The sequence below is a fragment of the Anarhichas minor genome, unplaced genomic scaffold (assembly GCF_050575085.1).
Source record: "Anarhichas minor isolate MPS153535 unplaced genomic scaffold, ASM5057508v1 ptg000022l, whole genome shotgun sequence".
NCBI classification, from domain to species: domain Eukaryota; kingdom Metazoa; phylum Chordata; class Actinopteri; order Perciformes; family Anarhichadidae; genus Anarhichas; species Anarhichas minor.
This window is the reverse complement of record NW_027466468.1, coordinates 2,158,812-2,174,976: the sequence shown is the minus strand read 5'-3', so window position 1 is coordinate 2,174,976 and position 16,165 is coordinate 2,158,812. Positions and strand designations below refer to the sequence as shown.

The window sequence follows — 16,165 nt, the reverse complement described above, 5'->3', positions numbered from 1 at the left end:
GTCAGCCTCCGTTCCTCTGGGTATGCGGCCAAAAGCTGCTGCAGACAAATCGGGTTGAGTTTGTTGCAGAGCAGAGCCACTCTGAGGAGTCTCATGCACAGTTTTCCCCTCGAGCTCTCAATGCATTTTGCAGTGGTTCCACTTAATTACACACGGTAATAATTACATTTCATCTTGTGCTTCTCGAATCCCTGCCACCAGAATGTTTTTTATACTGTATGATACCCATCCACCTCAACTTAGCTCAAATGTGCCATCTGGTGGTCGCGAAAGTTTCCTCTCTATTGGTTTGCAGTGACCAGACTGTACCTCACTATAAACAAATACAAAACTCCTGAATATTGTCATGGATTGTGTTTTTTTCTCTTTTGTTTGTTCTTCTGCTTACATCCTTGTTTGCACAGCACACGCCAGCTGACTGCTTGACTTGGTATGTGGTTAGGGTGCATAGTGGGGCGGTAAGGCCGGACCAATAACATTGATTTACCAATACACGCTGCACCAGTTGATTGAAAATCCAATGCGTCGGCCAATCAGGATCCTCCTCCTCCGATGTGCAGAATTCAGTAAATTGAATATTGAATAGCTGATCGATGCTACACCGGCTGTGTGTGTGGCGCTTTGAGTCCTTCATTTGAAGTGATTCTAATGAGACATTTTGACTCGTATGTGTGTGTGTGTGTGTGTGTGTGTGTGTAATTTGTTATTTGTGTAATCATCATTCTAATATTCAATGAAGAACTTTAATCCAATTTGTTTTATTTCCTGATTCAGAGATTTTTCAAAAATAAAATACCCACTATATTTACTTTATTTCTGTAAAACATGAGTGAAATGACTTTCAGTGCAAATGATCGACTTTAAAAGCCAGAGATCCATAAAGGTATTATATATTATCACAGGTTGAGCACTAGATGATGCCTGTTGGTACTGTACTGCATGTGCTGAAGGACAGCCAGAAGATGGCAGTCTTATTCCACCAGTCGGGCCTCGATTTCTTTTATTTACCTCCTATCCTCTCCTTTATTTCTGCCTGACTGTCACCTCATTTAGCATCTGTAATGTTTTCATTTAACTATGAAATGGAAATCAACCCACGGTTACTGAATACATACTGCACATGTGTGGCGTACATATGTACATATCTATCAGGAATGAGTGTGTATGTCCAACTCTTTTATGTGGGTGGAGAAGAAGATACTTATATTTGGTAAATGTGACAAATTCTTTCAAAATCATGGCTGGAATAAAAATAAAAATCGCAGACATTTTTTATAAATTACGACTATACCTTCAAACTAAATCACAATATCCAGCTAAAGTCATCTTTTACTGTCTGTAAGTACAAAGACAACCTTTCTGGTGAATACGTGCGTTCATTCGTGTGTTTATGGATTCACCCTGCAGGAACTGAGCAGCGTGAACTACCTGGAGCTGTACCGCGTGGCCGACCTGTTCCACCTCCCCGCCCTGGAGGAGGCCGTGGTGGGCTTCCTGGTGGAGCATCTGTCTGAGCTGAGCCAGAGCCGGCAGGACGAGGCCCTGCAGCTGCCCTACCGCCTCCTCAGGGAGGTGCTGAAGAGCGACCGCCTCACCTCGCTGAGCGAGGAGGAGATATGGAAGGTACTGGAAGAGTGTGTGTGTGTGTGTGTGTGTGTGTGTGTGTGTGTGTGTGTGTGTGTGGGCATGGGTCTTTCCACGCAAGTAGAGGCTGGGGATGCACCATCAAGGTGTTAAAGTGTAGCGTGCAATCCTCTCAGCTTGTAAATGTGAACAAATTACATCGTGGCACCAAACTGTTCTGCACACGCAGATAGAAATGCATGACACAATACACACGGACTAATAAGCAACAAATTAAACACGGACACACTGTTTGTTTGTGTCAATGAGGACGTGCCGTAGGACGTTTTCGACTGCGTGCACGTGTGACGGACACATGCGTCGGTCCATGCATCCATGCGAGCGCATGTGTCACGGAGTTCGTGGAGACTTACTGTTTTGACTGTTCATTTGCACCAATCAGCCTCCCCCCTTTTTCCACCCCTCCCCGCTCTCTCTCTCTCTCTCCCCCTCTCTGTCTGTCTCACCTTCTCTTCTCTGATTAGGCCCGCCGCGGCTCCATCAGGGCCCCAATCCCCCAGCTGTCACTCGGCCGGCCGTCTGATTGAAAACAATCAGGCCTCTGATGGCACAATTACCCTGACCCTTTAGCCAGCCGCCGCCGCCATAATCAGCCTCTGATTAGGCTGCTTTGGGCCTCCTTCACTTCGCCCAGAAGGTTAATTTGGGCATCAGACGGAAGCGAACGGCAAGCGGGGGCCGTCGTCCGAAAGGGGGGGGGGGTGGATGTGCAAGCCAATACCGGACCGATATAGCTTGGCAGTCAATCATCGTCACTCAGAGTTTTCTTAGAGACTCTCACGCTCTGGAAATCACATTTTCTCTGGCTTTGTTTTTTTTCTTCCCCCCCTCTCTCCTCTTTCTTGCCATCCTTTGCTCTGCCTCTCTGTATCTCCCCCCCTCCCCTTACCTCACTATCTCTTTTGTGGTCTGACTCTCTCTCTCTTTCTCACTTTCTCTTTCTGTGGGTAGGGGAAGGAGGGAGAAGGAGTTGATTTATTCTGTGCCCTGAGGAAGTTGCGTGATGCAGCGTGACCTTCACAGTCAGCTAGTGCACGCACGCACACACACACACACACACACACGCACACACGCTCTCACTCAGAAACACACACATACTGTCACTTCAGAGCAAGGAGGAGGAGAGAGGCGGGGTGAGCAATAGAGAAAGTGAGGTAGAGACAAGAGAGTGGCACAGATAGCATAAAAAGACAATCCTGACTTGCATGTTTCTCAAATATTCACACCTTTAGAGTGTAATTGAGAGGAAGTAAAGGGAAAGCTGTTTAGCACACAGTATTTCCTCTACACATCATACAGCGAATGCTGCGTTTTGATTCCCGGTGTGATGCTGTGGACCGTCATTATTCTGCTGTACCAAATTCTCCATCTCTACTTTAAAAAATTCGCTTTGTTTTCCCCGTAATGGTATCGGTGATCTCCAGTCATCTCGCCCACGTTCACACCTCGTCGCAACTAAATAACCTTCCACCGCTCTCAAGTTCAATTAAATTCTCTGCAACCCGGTTCGCCTGCATTAAACAAAGGAAGGTGCCTGTGGATATTTACACTGTGTATGCTGAATGCTGCTGATTAATACATAGTTGTGCGTGTGTGTGCTGGCAAGTATGGATGCCGTGCGGGCGGGCGGGCCTCCGTCTTGCCATAATAGCCTAGTTGTCTAGAAAAATAAATCTGATTAGCAGCCTCCGCTCATTTCTCTCTCTCCTGTTTTCATGTTTTCAATCCTCTGGTCTTTCGTGCTTTTCATACCGACCGTCTCCCTTTTTAAGGGACTGCATGGAAAGTCTTTGGGTAGAGAGGACGCTGAACCATATCTTTCAATCTTTAAAAAACAGAGTTATCTCCTGACCTTCCCTTCACTCAGAAAAGAAGCATATTGATTAGGTTCAACTTGTTTTTATCAATGATAACCAAAAGAGGCAAAGCACCAAGAATATAAAACAGGGTACCCCAAATAAAGCCAATAAATCATTAAGTCCATAATGAAACAATCATTTTCATGTATCCTTCAAACTGTACATTAAATATGTCAATTTTTCTTTATTTAGAGTTGAGTGGATACTGAATTTGAGCTTCATCCGACCCATTTAACTCTTTTTGTGAAGGTGCTGAGTCTACAACTCACTCAGTTCTTCTCCACCCCCTCTGCATACAGTTGGTCGTTCTGTGGCTGGACCACGACTGCCGCCACCAGTACGCCGATGATCTGCTCCAACACGTCCGCTACGGCCTGATGGACGTCCCCACGCTGCACCACCTCGCCCGCAGCCACTCTCTGGTCCAGTCCAGCCCGACTGCCGCGGCCCTCGTGGAGGAGGCCCTGGACTACCACCGCGCCACCTTCGCCCAGCCCCTCCGCCAGTCAGCCCGCACCAGGCCTCGCTTCCAGTCCCTCACCCTCTACATAGCCGGCGGGCGCAAGCGGGAGGTGAGCAGGGTCAGGGAGCTGCGCTACTTCGACCCGGCCGCGCAGGAGCACGTGCGTGTCGCCGGCGGGTCGAACTGGAGCGAGCTGGCGCCCATGCCCACCGGGCGCAGCCACCACTGCGTGGCCGTGATGGGGAACTTCCTGTTTGTCGTGGGCGGGGAGGTGGAGCACGCCACCGGGAGGACGTGTGCCGTGAGGACTGCTTGTCGGTACGACTCCAGGGGAAACTGCTGGACCGAGATCGCCCCCATGAAGGCCTGCAGAGAACACTTTGTCCTGGGCGTGCTGGGCCAGTACCTGTACGCAGTGGGGGGCAGGAACGAGCTGAGGCAGGTGCTGCCCTCTGTGGAGCGCTACTGCCCCAAGAGGAACAAATGGATGTTTGTACAACCCTTCGACCGCTCGCTGTCCTGCCACGCCGGCTGCGTGGCTGACAGCCTGCTCTGGGTCTCAGGTACAGGAGCGATACAGGGAGACGGACGCAAGACACTCACACACTCTCGCACATGCATTTACCTTGAGACACACCCTCGACATGGAGTCCAGAAATACGCTGCTCGATGCACCTAAATGTTTTGCTCCCTAAAAAAAAAAAAGATGTTGTTCCTTTGTGTTACAGGCGGGGTGACAAACACAGCTCAGTACCAGAACCGACTGATGGTGTACGACCCAGAACAGGTAACTGTGAAGTGATCTCACACTTTTACCTTTTATTCTGACAATTTAGTGTGTTTTTCTATCATATTTGTACTTGAGTAGTGTAGTATATTGTGTTACTGCTGACAATATTGTTTTTAAAGCTGCTTGAATCAATAGTTCCATATTAACGATGGATGATTGTGTGTATTGTGAAAGGTGTCGCTCGTTGTGACTGACACACAGAGATTTAACGGTACAGTTCTTATCAGTTCTTTCAGCCTTTTTCAGCTCATTGTCTCGGTTTTACGGCCTGCAACCTTCCTGTTTTGGTTCAGTCTCACTGCTCTCATCAGCGCTTATGTACAGTCCATGCTCATCAGCGTAGGCTGTATATGAGAAGTGGACACAGTCAGCCTTGATTGTGACATTTTCGCCATCACCATCTTGGCTTTTTAAAACCAGAAGTGACACCAGAGGGTGGAGCTAAGTCTCTAAAACACTTTTTTTTGGCGACCAAAATGTTAGAATTAACTTTCATGAACTGAAAACACACTGTAAAAAGGTTCAAGTTCTCAGACAAAAACACGGACAACACCCAGACTGGCCGGGGTGGTAGCAACCCGTCAACCACAAAGTAGCCCCGCCCTAAAGCATACCCTGCTTTATGGTCTATTTGACTCTAAATGGACCATAATGTACTAAATGATCATCATGCTGTATTGAAGAAGACTTGAAACTAGAGATTGAGACCATAAACTCATGTTCACAATGTTTACTGAGGTAATAAATCAAGAGAGAAGTAGAGTAATTTTCTCATAGACTTCTATACAACCAGAGGCGTCGCCCCCTGATGGCCATTAGAGAGAATGCAACTTTAAGGCACTTCCGCATTGGCTTCGCTTTTTTAGACCCGGAGGTTGCCGCCTGCTTTACAAATAAATAAATCAGTTAATAAAGGTTTCAACATATTAGGGTCATAGGGTCAAATCTCCAGCAGCATTTGTATCACTCGAACAACTTTACTGTTGGACGCAAGTGTTTCTGCTCGTCGTCACCATCGGGGTCTAAAATCAGGAGTCGGATCAGGGCACACTCCACTTTCATTGTCTTATTTGTGCATTCCACAGACGTTTGGAGCAGCTTGCAAACCGGCAACAGCGCTACCAGTCATCAGAGTCTGCCACAACCGTGTTAGTCTGATGTTCTCAACACTACAAGTGTTGCTATAGTTTTAAAAACCCCTTAAGACTGCGTTCCCTTCTCCATGCTCCTTGCAGGTGAATTTGTGCCAGTAACTCCCACGCTGATTTGGTTCTGTACAGTCAGTTGTCAGACTCGCTTCCTCCTGAGTTATGTAACCCATCGTGCTACAAATTATATGTGAGCAATGTACTTTATTTACTTAATACTGTAACTATATTGTAATTCACAGATTTAACTCTCCGTCCTGTGTTGATCTCTATTGTCTCTCCACTGATGAGAGTATTTCCTAACCTGACTAAAAGGTTTAAGGATGGAGGGTATCCTATAGTGTTCACATTTTAAAGCCATCTAAGACAAATTTATGATTTTGGGCTACATAAACTAAATGAAAAAACAAAATGAAAAAAACCTCCAACCACACTTAAACAGCATAAATGCAACAATAATGGCCATTTTCAGAAAATTAATGCAGACACTTTGTTGGCCGTGATGGATTACACGACAGGCAGGTGTCAAGAGTCTGCTAATTGATTTTCCACACCATATGGAAACCATCAGCATCGTGGAAAAAAGAAGAAAAAAAAACCCTACACAACAAACGTGAAACCTCTGCAGCTTGTTTTAGAATACAACCCACAGTAAAGTACTGTATGTGTGATTTGTAGTACTGGTACTGTAATGTGTAAATGTAAATAGAAACCCTCCCAATATTACCTCTACAAGGTTACGACATTTTATCCTAAATACAGAGCGAAACAATCCGATCTATTTGGTCGCAGCCTTGAATCTCGGCATGACAATTAAACATATCTGTGTTTGCAATACTCACACAGCTGTCTGCGTTGGAATGTAGCTGCAGCTTCTGTTTGTGTTACATATATAAGCCAGCTGTTAAAGAGGGCTGCGTCCTGGTGAGGCTGTATATAGTGCGGAGGTATGTGGCACGTGTGTGTGTGTGTGTGTGTGTGTGTATATACGCGTATGAGGTGCACATCCATATGGGTTTGTGCACGTCGTGGTGTGGAGGAGCGAGCGAGCGAGAGGGAGAGAGTCTCATTTGTATTCGCCATGAATCTACATTCACCTGCCAGAGCAACAGCAACAGCAACCCCCCACCCACTCTACCCTCAACAGATGGCCACCCGTCAGCTCCCAGCAGACACACACACACACTCATTCTCTGCCTCAATCAAACACACACACACACACACACACACACACACACAAAATAAGCTTCGACACACTTAGTGAAATGAGCAGGGCTCCTCGGTGTAAAATGGAGTGGCTGAAACATATGATTAGAAATAGGGAGGGAAGTCATTAGTAGAAACCAGAGCTCCAGTGTCACGTTATTTATCCAGCGCTGAGCATACATCAATTACCCATGCATGGATATGCTTAAATATTAATCTTCCTATTCATCCTCCTTTCCCATCCCACCCTCTCCGTTTCTCTCTCTCCCTCCTCATACCACATCTCACCTGCATCGAATCGTTTTCTTCCTTCCTTCCTCCCCCCCCCCCCCCCCCCCTCCCTCCCCTGTATTCACTCTCCACCACCATCACCTCCTCAGGACCAGTGGCTGGCCCGCAGTCCCATGTTGCAGAGGCGAGTTTACCACGTCATGGCGGCGGTGAGGAGGCAGCTCTACGTGCTGGGCGGCAACGACCTGGACTACAACAACGACCGCATCCTGGTCCGCCACATCGACTCCTACAACATGGACCTGGACCAGTGGACGCGCTGCTCCTTCAGCCTCCTCACGGGTGGGCGAAGGGAAGACACCACACACGCCACCATACACTTCCACATGTGTACAGGGGATGATCAGTCGGTTGATAGTAACCAATTCATCAACCCCTCTGGTCTGCGAGCGTTCTTTCCTTCCAAGGGAATGTAGACACAAACATAGTCGGCTATTTTTGCAGCCTTATAAGACTTCTATGTCACATATAGTCATTTAAAGGAACAGTTCCACATATGCTTATTACCCGTCTTGCTGAGAGCGAGATATTGTTTTACCTGGAGAAGCAACAGAGAAGAAGGTCCTGTCCCATCTAATTGAGACACTGCACAAGCTACGCCTAAAAGAGAGCTCTGTCCACCGAGGGGGGGGGGGGGCAACAAAAATGGCTGATTCTCGTCGCCACATGCAGCGTTGCGTAAACTGTCACATTATGTAAATTGTGGGTGTTGCGGTCCTTGGAATTCAAACAAATGGTCATTATGTCACTGCAATTTGGGGAGGATAATGGGGGGAACTGCCAAGTGCAGCTCTTTCACATCTTTAGCTCTGGAACCAACCTTTTTAGTTTTAGTCGAGATATTTTAAAGTGTTTTTTATATGAGCACTGGATGAAACGACAATTTGTATGTAAGAGGGGTCGTTCGTAGTGATTATCACCTGACTCTGCAGTTTAAGGAGCTTCACAGCGTCTTTCAGCTCTTTGATTTGATTTTCTGGCTCACAACTTTTATGCCGATTTGTTGTTTTTGGCCTCAGGAGGCCGTTGTTTGAGAGAGTTCTAACTTACTATTCTACCGTCACTATATTAACAACATTTAAACAGTGTGAAGCATTTAGCAGGTGGAGAGCCAGATATTCCCGTCAGGAGTTGGTAGAAAGAAAAACGAAGCAAAAAGTGATGTAGTCCCGGTCAACTTGTCTGTTAAAGGCCCTGAGAACATGCTTTCTCAGTCAGCTTCGATGAACGATGGGGTCGTACATGAAAGCACAGTTTTCTGCCAAAGTTGGAACGAGAGAGAGAGAGAGAGAGAGAGAGAGAGAGAGAGAGCAAAAAGAAAGATTTTGTCACATCCTTCCGCGCACCAATCAGGATTTAGATCCATTTGAATCTAAATGTGAGGACTGATGTGGGGCCGTTGTTTGTGTCGCCAGGTCAATTCAGTCTGATTAAACCACACCCACAGTCCTGATGAAGTAGATGAGCTGACTTCTCCAGCATTCAAGTCTAAATACATCAATTTTATTCTAACTTGATCTTTGAATGTAGCTTACTTAGTCGTGAATATTTAATTCACGACTAAATTAATTATTTATAGAGAAATATACGTTTTCAGGGGCTTTAATGCAAATTCATCTCAAACCGTGTATTTTTAAATCCCAATGCTGTATTGTATGTGGCGCTTAGAAACATATGTTGAGTAAATCTCTCTGCTTTATCCTCCTCATTAGATAAAAACATACCCATAATGCATCCCGCTGGTTGTGAGGAGGCGGTAGGGCGCTGCAGTGAAAACACATACATCCCTACTTATGAGCCGTGGGCATCCTGCATCTATAGCTTCCAGGCTGATGGAGGTGGGATGGAGTACCACCTCCACCAGCCTGGACCTAGAGGCACAATCGTATTGCATATGCTGTAGGATGTGGTCATATTCTGTCGATTCATGCCTTCAATGAAGGCTCAGAGGGTTTAAAGTTCAGGTGACTTTACTATTCCAACCACCTTCTCTCCTCCTGTCTGACTTTCCTCTTTTGTTCTCTCCTCCTCCCGTGATATCTGCTAAAGTTTAAGACAAAGTCACGGGGAAAGAGAACAGGGGCTCAATCTCCATACACTCCCGCCCTCGCCCCATCTTTCCCCATTTATCTCTCTCCGTCTCTGCCCCCACCAGGGAGAAGGGGGGTGGGGGTGGGGAGGACACGGAAGTCATACTCAGAATGCCCTCTGCTTTGCACAGTGAAGCATTGTGTCGGCTCTTTGTCCTCCCCAGGTCAAAATGAGTCCGGAGTAGCCGTCCACGATGACAGAATCTACGTGGTTGGAGGATACTCCATTTGGACCAATGAGCCTCTGGCATGCATTCAGGTGAGAGATGGGGCTTTTTTTATTGTTATTTAAGCCTCACAACAGATAGAGTAATATGAATCCTGTTGATAACATGCTGTTAATAGAGTTAAGTGAAACAGCGATGAAATAGCCATTGAATAGCTTGATTGAAAATATTCGTATTGAGGCTGCCTTCAGAAATACTGCCAGTTGAGCACACACAAGCTAGTAAAATATTACATGTAAAAGTATCACTCGACAGACAAACCCCCAAACTGATATGAATGTTGTGTTTCCAGGTGCTGGATCTGAGCACAGAGGGGAAGGAGGAGGTTTTCTACGGGCCAACACTGCCATTCGCCTCCAACGGGATAGCGACTTGCTTCCTCCCGGCTCCTTACTTCACCTGCCCGAACCTACAGACTCTACAAGTACCCCATCACAGGATCGGTGCCGTTTAAAACCAGAGGAACAAAAAAAACAAAAAACAGACAAAAAACAAAAACACTCTGGGCCGTCAGTATTTGCAAACGTGGCTCACAAAAGCGTACCTGCTCATAGCGATCCTGCTGGAACCTGCCATGTCACGTCACAGGAGTGTACAGGGATTTCTGTGAGACCTCATATGTAGTAACGCTTTCCTGGGATACAAGAGCCGTGTCATCCTGCAAGCTTCTAGGAATCTCAAAAACAAGCAGATGCCACAATAATACAGCATATCTGTTGTATTTCCCCAAAGACTGAGACAGCATTCATCCCCAACTCCTGAAGGGATTAAAATCCCCTCAGAAGACAGGAACAACATGCCAATCGCATTACCAATAAGTGACTTGTGGGAAGCGGACATTACTGAATTGCTCAATTGTTCATAGGAGTTCAAAGCAAACTGTCCTCTTTGTAACCCGTTATAAGGGTTTCAATCACTGAAGAACATCTCCATCAAACCTCTAGAATCACTTTGGTGGCCTGAAGAACGTGCAGGATGTGTTTTCTTTCCAACATATAGAGGACCGTCTTCTCATTGGCTCGCATGCATTTTGAAATTGCAGGTTGTGTTGACGGTGTCAAGAGCCGGAAGCTTAAACAACCATGTCATTTTTTTATTAACATTTAAATAAGGTAAAAAAAAAAAGAAAGAAAAAAAGAAGACTTTTCTTCATCAGCAGTGACACAAATGAGTGACATTGCTCAGGACCCAAGACTGTTTATGTCTGTCATCATTCAGAGAATATTTCCCCCCAAAAAAATGTCTATATGATGTTATGATAACACACCATTGTGCTGATTTAAAAAAATATATATATACTTTAACCAAAAGAAAGGAAACGTCCCTCTGCACTTCCCTCTTCTGTCCAAAACATGTGTGAAAGAATATTTATGGCACATTTTCAGAATAAAGAAGCAACATGAATTTATCTAGAATGTATTCTATAAGGGCTGTTATTAATAGCTATGATGGGAAGAAGGTGAATTATCCAGCAGATTACTGAACACTAACTCAAAGCATCACTTCTACTGCCTTTCTGTCGCGCCTTCCGTCCCCCTCCGATAGCGTCGGTGCAGCAGTCTGCCGCTCCGATGAAGGGATACATGCATCGACGTTTGATGAGGCTGGAAATGACTAGCGATGACAGAAAATGGGATTTGGTGATTGTGGGAGACGGGAGTGAGACTTCATGTGATTCGGTGTAAACTAAAGTCGGATCGTGAGAGATTGCTGTGACTTGGAAGGGCGATAGACAATTGGAACAAACAGTACTCCTCTCTTTCACTTTGTTTTCTTGCTACTGAACTCTCTGGCTCTCCCACGACTGTCATCAAATCTGTAATTCAGATCCGGCACCTGATGGTTATAAGCACGAATAGTCTGTGTGCTGCCTTCGGTGCACACGCTCCTCACTTCTCTCACTACGGAGCTGAAATGAAACGATGGAGAGACCTATGAGTGTATTCGTATTTACTGTCACATTTTATTTCGTTAATAATGCATCTTCCAAAATGCAAAGCTGCACCTGTTTTTTTTTTTGTTTTTTTTACAATATGTACATTATATACAACCTGGTGATATCATGCTTATAGTCCATGATTGGAACATATTCTTTAAAAAGGGACAGTTCACCCCAAAATCTTACCTGTTGTGCTATTTATCAATGTAGAATGTTTTGGTGGGAGTGGCAGAGTGTTGGAGATACGGGCCGTAGAGATGTCTGCCTTCTCGCCAGTATAATTGAACTAGAGGCCACTCTGCTTGATGTGTTCAAAGCGTCTCTTTCCAGAAATCATCACCCGGTTAATCAAAATAATCCACAGTTCTTGTTGTGAGCAGTTTCATATAGGAACTATTTTCTCTCTACCAAACTATACCCGGCAACCGTATGACCGCACAGGAAAAAAGAAAAGCGTGCTAGCTCACCTAGCACCACTGAGCTAGCTATCGTTGCAGCTCAGCCGAGGAGGACGCCATTGATGTTTACGTTTCACGCTTTCACGAGCCTCCGGTCCACGAGTAGATGCATGCTTCCTTCTGTAGCGGGTGTAGTTCCGTATCAAGAAAATAGTTCCTACATGAAAGTGCTCACAATAAGGGCTGTGGATTATCTCGAGTAACCAGGTCATGAGTACATTGCTGTTGAGTTTTTTTTAATGGCGCTTTGAGCGCCACAAGTGGAGTGCCATACAATTCCATTATATTCAATAGGACCAACTCACACCAGAACAATAGAGATTGATAAATAGCACTATAGGTAAGAGGAAAACAATATATGTACGTTTGATTTTGGGGTGAACTGTCCCTTTTTAAGTACAGCTGTTAAGGCATCTTAAATGTTCACAGTTTCATATACCTGTTCCAGCACATCAGGTGTTGACATTAACTCGGCTAATGAAATACACTGAACCCTTGTGTTTTGTTGAATAGCCTGATTAGCAGCACTGTCATTTTCTTAATGACCAAATTAAGAATTTTGGCACAAAAAAAAGGTTGTATGACTAAAAAGTGTTTTTTGGAGCTGGTGACAGGTCCTGGAGCTGGTCCTTAAAAAAACAACCCATTCTCAGTCCGCTTCCAGGCTGGTTATTTCTGCCTGCCCACTCTCTCCGAGGAGGCCCAGCAACTTGCTATATGCACTCCTGTAACACAGAGACACGGAGCGGTCACATTAGTGGACACATTCAATAAAGCATACAGCTAAAGAACAGTTCCAGTTCTGTACACCTGCTTATCGTCTAGACAACTTATAAATAGTCCAAGGCGATGAATGCCGTCTACGTGGCTTCCACCATGTGATTCATGCGCCTGCTCACCTCAAGGCGATGTTCCTGCCCAGCCCTCTCTTGCGTTCGGTGTTCCTCAGACTGAGAGACAGGTTGGGAAGGAGAGCTTGAACCGCAGACGGGTCCAGAACAGACACCGTCTCCAGGACGCCGTACACCTGTCTGTCGTAGACTCCCTCGTTCTCCTCCACGAATGACCTAGGAGCATTTGGGATTACACAAACAGTAGAAAGGATCAAATAGGCTTTAAATGTGATATAGATAGTGGCTACAGTAACTGTGTCAGGGGTCCGTGCGTCCAGCGCCACACGGCTCTTTACTTGCTAGACATCATCGTCAATTACCGCAAAGCGGCGATCATCCGGTCACACGGCCCGGCTGTAGATGCAGCAGCACATCGCTCCACCACAAGCTGTAAGGCATCTGTGCTCGTCCTCCTCACTGCACAGAACCCCCCCCCCCACCACCCAAAGAAACAATACACACTGATATGATTAGACAGCCCTTCAGCGATTACTACAAACACAAACTTGATTGGGTGTTTTTTCCCGTATAATTTGCCCCACAGTGAGGATTGATTGAAATTGTAAGCGTTAAGGACATGTTTGCAACCACCTCGCTGATAGTAAGTAAGTGCTATGATTACTGCATTTATTGAGTTGCTAGTGAAGCTGACGCAAACGCATGCCTGGTCAGATTTATTTTGGATAACCTTCAGCACGGAAAAAAAAAGGATGTAACATTTGCTGTAATTAATCAAAATTGCAGTCATACACGTCATCACTGTGTTAAACAACTTATTATTATTTACAGGACCGTGGTCCTTTTAGTGGCTCACATTAGGACTGTTTCCTGTATGAAGTCAGGGACCCTCTTCCTAAAAACTGAGCTCACACGACGGACAAGGAGGGTAGTCTGGTAAGACACTTATTCATATTACTGTGGAGATAACTGAAGAAAGTTCTCTTTCACAGCATTCAGCTCGTTTCTTCCACCGACTGCCAAGATTGCTAGACAAGGACATTCTGAGGAGCGCGGTGCCGAGTGGAACTCAAGGATGCCCCTCTGTATCAAAAATGTGTAGGCGCTCGCACTCAATGTAGAAAAAAACGACACTTTATAAGCTCCGGATTTATTCTGTGCGAACATGCACACGCGTGATCTTACCCTGCGGCTCGTTGACCAGCATCACGCAGCGCAGCAGGGAGGGGAGGGGCAGAGTGAGGAGGGCGGGGTCTGAGTCACTGTTCCGTCTCAGAAGCTCCAGCAGGAACATCAGGACGGCCGCTAGCCGAGGGGGAGGGGCGTGACCTTTAAACTGCAGGAAGCTCTCGCTGGGAGACAGGGACATTTACAAGAACTTTCAGTTCTGTAGGAGAACAACATCGTTTAACAAATATATTTTTGGAGTAACAGTGGAAAACAAATGAATGAAATGAATGTCAAAGTCAGGTGGTTGGTGGGGCCATGACGGGCCAACAACACCCCACCTCTAGAGACCTACCAGAGCACCTCCAGGATGGTCCTCCTCAGCGCTGCTCCTCGGGGGGTGGGCGTGGCCTCACAGGCACTCAGAAGCACTGGGTGGTTGGCAATGATGCCCAAGGAAGGCGAGGCGGGAAGGAAATGGTCCAGATATCTGCGGGTAACAGAGCGGAGCTGCTGCTTCAGGTGGGCGCCCTGCGACTGAGACACGCTGGAAGCCACTGACAGACCCTGCAGGGGAATACATTAAAGAAAGAGTCAGTATGAAAACATCTGGACAAAGTAAAGACATGGGTGAGGCCTGTTGCGTGTCCTGAAGACGTGACTCGGGGTACTATACATATATAGTATATATGTCCTAACCTGTAAATACAGAGGCAGGCTGTCCCTGAGTGCTTTGTCCTGCTGTGTGAGGTTGTGTGGAAGCAGCAGCCCGTCCACAATACGGAACAGCAGCTGCTGGGCTTTAGATGTGGCCAGCAGGGGGCTCCAGTGCTTCACTATGCAGCCTGAATCAAACAGAACAAAGCAACGGTAATTATTAAATTAATTCAATTATTAAAATAAAAAACAAATAAAAAAAACAAAGTGCTTCTGAAGCTGTGTCTATTCTGCACCTACCGACAGCCCAGTAAACCAGCTGCAGTCCCTCTTGGCTCTTGCTGACGAGAGACGGTTTAACGTGTTTCAGGATATCGCCAACGTAGTCCAGGGCTCTGGTCACCATGGCCGAGCGCTCGGACAAAACCTGCAGTCCACTGTACACACTGCCGACAGCCTGACACCATGACAAGAGAATGAATCCATGGAAATATCTGCATTCAAATACAGGCCGCGGTGGTATCGACCGGCATGAAGCATACGTCACATGTAGTGCAGTAAAGGCGACGTAAGATATGCTGGATACTTTAGGTCGTATATGCATAAACTGAGGATGAGGAGACATTGACTATCCCTCAGAAACTGTGTGTATTTGACACGTGTGAGAATGCGTTACCTTGACAAAAAGCTCCAGGGCTGAAGTGGGCTCTAGCCTCGAGGCTGTGGGCTGGAGGCCCGCTCTCTGCAGGAGGCCGTCCACCTCGGGTAGTCTCAGCACGAGCCGGGTCAGTTCACACAGCTGCCCCTCCACATCCCGGCCTGGAAGCAAAGCGGGCGTTCATATTTGATACAAGACATGCAGGTAACAAGGTAACGAGCCGAAGACTCTTCTCCACAAAGACGGAACAGTTTCTCAATTCAGAGCAGAGTTGGAGTCGTGAAGCTTTAGGATTTTGTTTTGAGTCCAGAAACATTTCTAAAATGTGTTGTTGGTGTAACCCGTCACTCAAAATAATAATTTAAAAAACCTATTAAATGTGTGTTTGTTGTTGTTATACTCATTTATAACAAGAGGCTGAAGTTCTAAACAGGACTAAATGCATTCATATTTAGGTTACATGTATTTCTAGCCAAAAGAAAGACATGACGGTAATGTTACAGAACTTGCTTACACACTTTATGTACCTCGTGTTTATGGAGTGGATTTAGAAATTAAAACTCAGCTGGAAGAAATCGTTTTTAGTCCCATTTCTAACCCTCAGCCTCTTGTGGCCAAAATGAGTATTACAATAAAAACGAAAAAAACGATTATGGCAAAACTTTTTCTCCCACCAGATTCTCTCTTTTATACATCTGTTCTTGAGTCATAAACTTT

The 16,165-nt window shown here is 45.9% G+C and overlaps 2 protein-coding genes across 3 annotated transcripts in view; one reads left to right on the top strand and one right to left on the bottom strand.

Annotated features, from left to right (window-relative positions):
• Window positions 1-11,126, top strand: part of klhl32 (kelch-like family member 32) — a 24,652-nt gene extending 13,526 nt beyond the window's left edge. For both annotated transcript variants that reach the window (XM_076096458.1, XM_076096457.1), the window contains exons 6-11: window positions 1,408-1,623; window positions 3,803-4,529; window positions 4,695-4,753; window positions 7,491-7,683; window positions 9,656-9,750; window positions 10,011-11,126. In XM_076096458.1, the coding sequence (XP_075952573.1) occupies window positions 1,408-1,623; window positions 3,803-4,529; window positions 4,695-4,753; window positions 7,491-7,683; window positions 9,656-9,750; window positions 10,011-10,172 (1,452 nt within the window). In that variant the 3' untranslated portion in view covers window positions 10,173-11,126. The remainder of the gene's footprint in view (window positions 1-1,407; window positions 1,624-3,802; window positions 4,530-4,694; window positions 4,754-7,490; window positions 7,684-9,655; window positions 9,751-10,010) is intronic.
• Window positions 10,644-16,165, bottom strand: part of mms22l (MMS22-like, DNA repair protein) — a 20,095-nt gene continuing 14,573 nt past the window's right edge. Inside the window, exons 19-26 of the mRNA XM_076096460.1 lie at window positions 15,467-15,609; window positions 15,091-15,247; window positions 14,833-14,978; window positions 14,489-14,700; window positions 14,152-14,318; window positions 13,329-13,425; window positions 13,015-13,182; window positions 10,644-12,840 (exon numbers count right to left, since the gene is read on the bottom strand). Of these exons, the coding sequence (XP_075952575.1) occupies window positions 12,765-12,840; window positions 13,015-13,182; window positions 13,329-13,425; window positions 14,152-14,318; window positions 14,489-14,700; window positions 14,833-14,978; window positions 15,091-15,247; window positions 15,467-15,609 (1,166 nt within the window). The 3' untranslated portion in view covers window positions 10,644-12,764. The remainder of the gene's footprint in view (window positions 12,841-13,014; window positions 13,183-13,328; window positions 13,426-14,151; window positions 14,319-14,488; window positions 14,701-14,832; window positions 14,979-15,090; window positions 15,248-15,466; window positions 15,610-16,165) is intronic.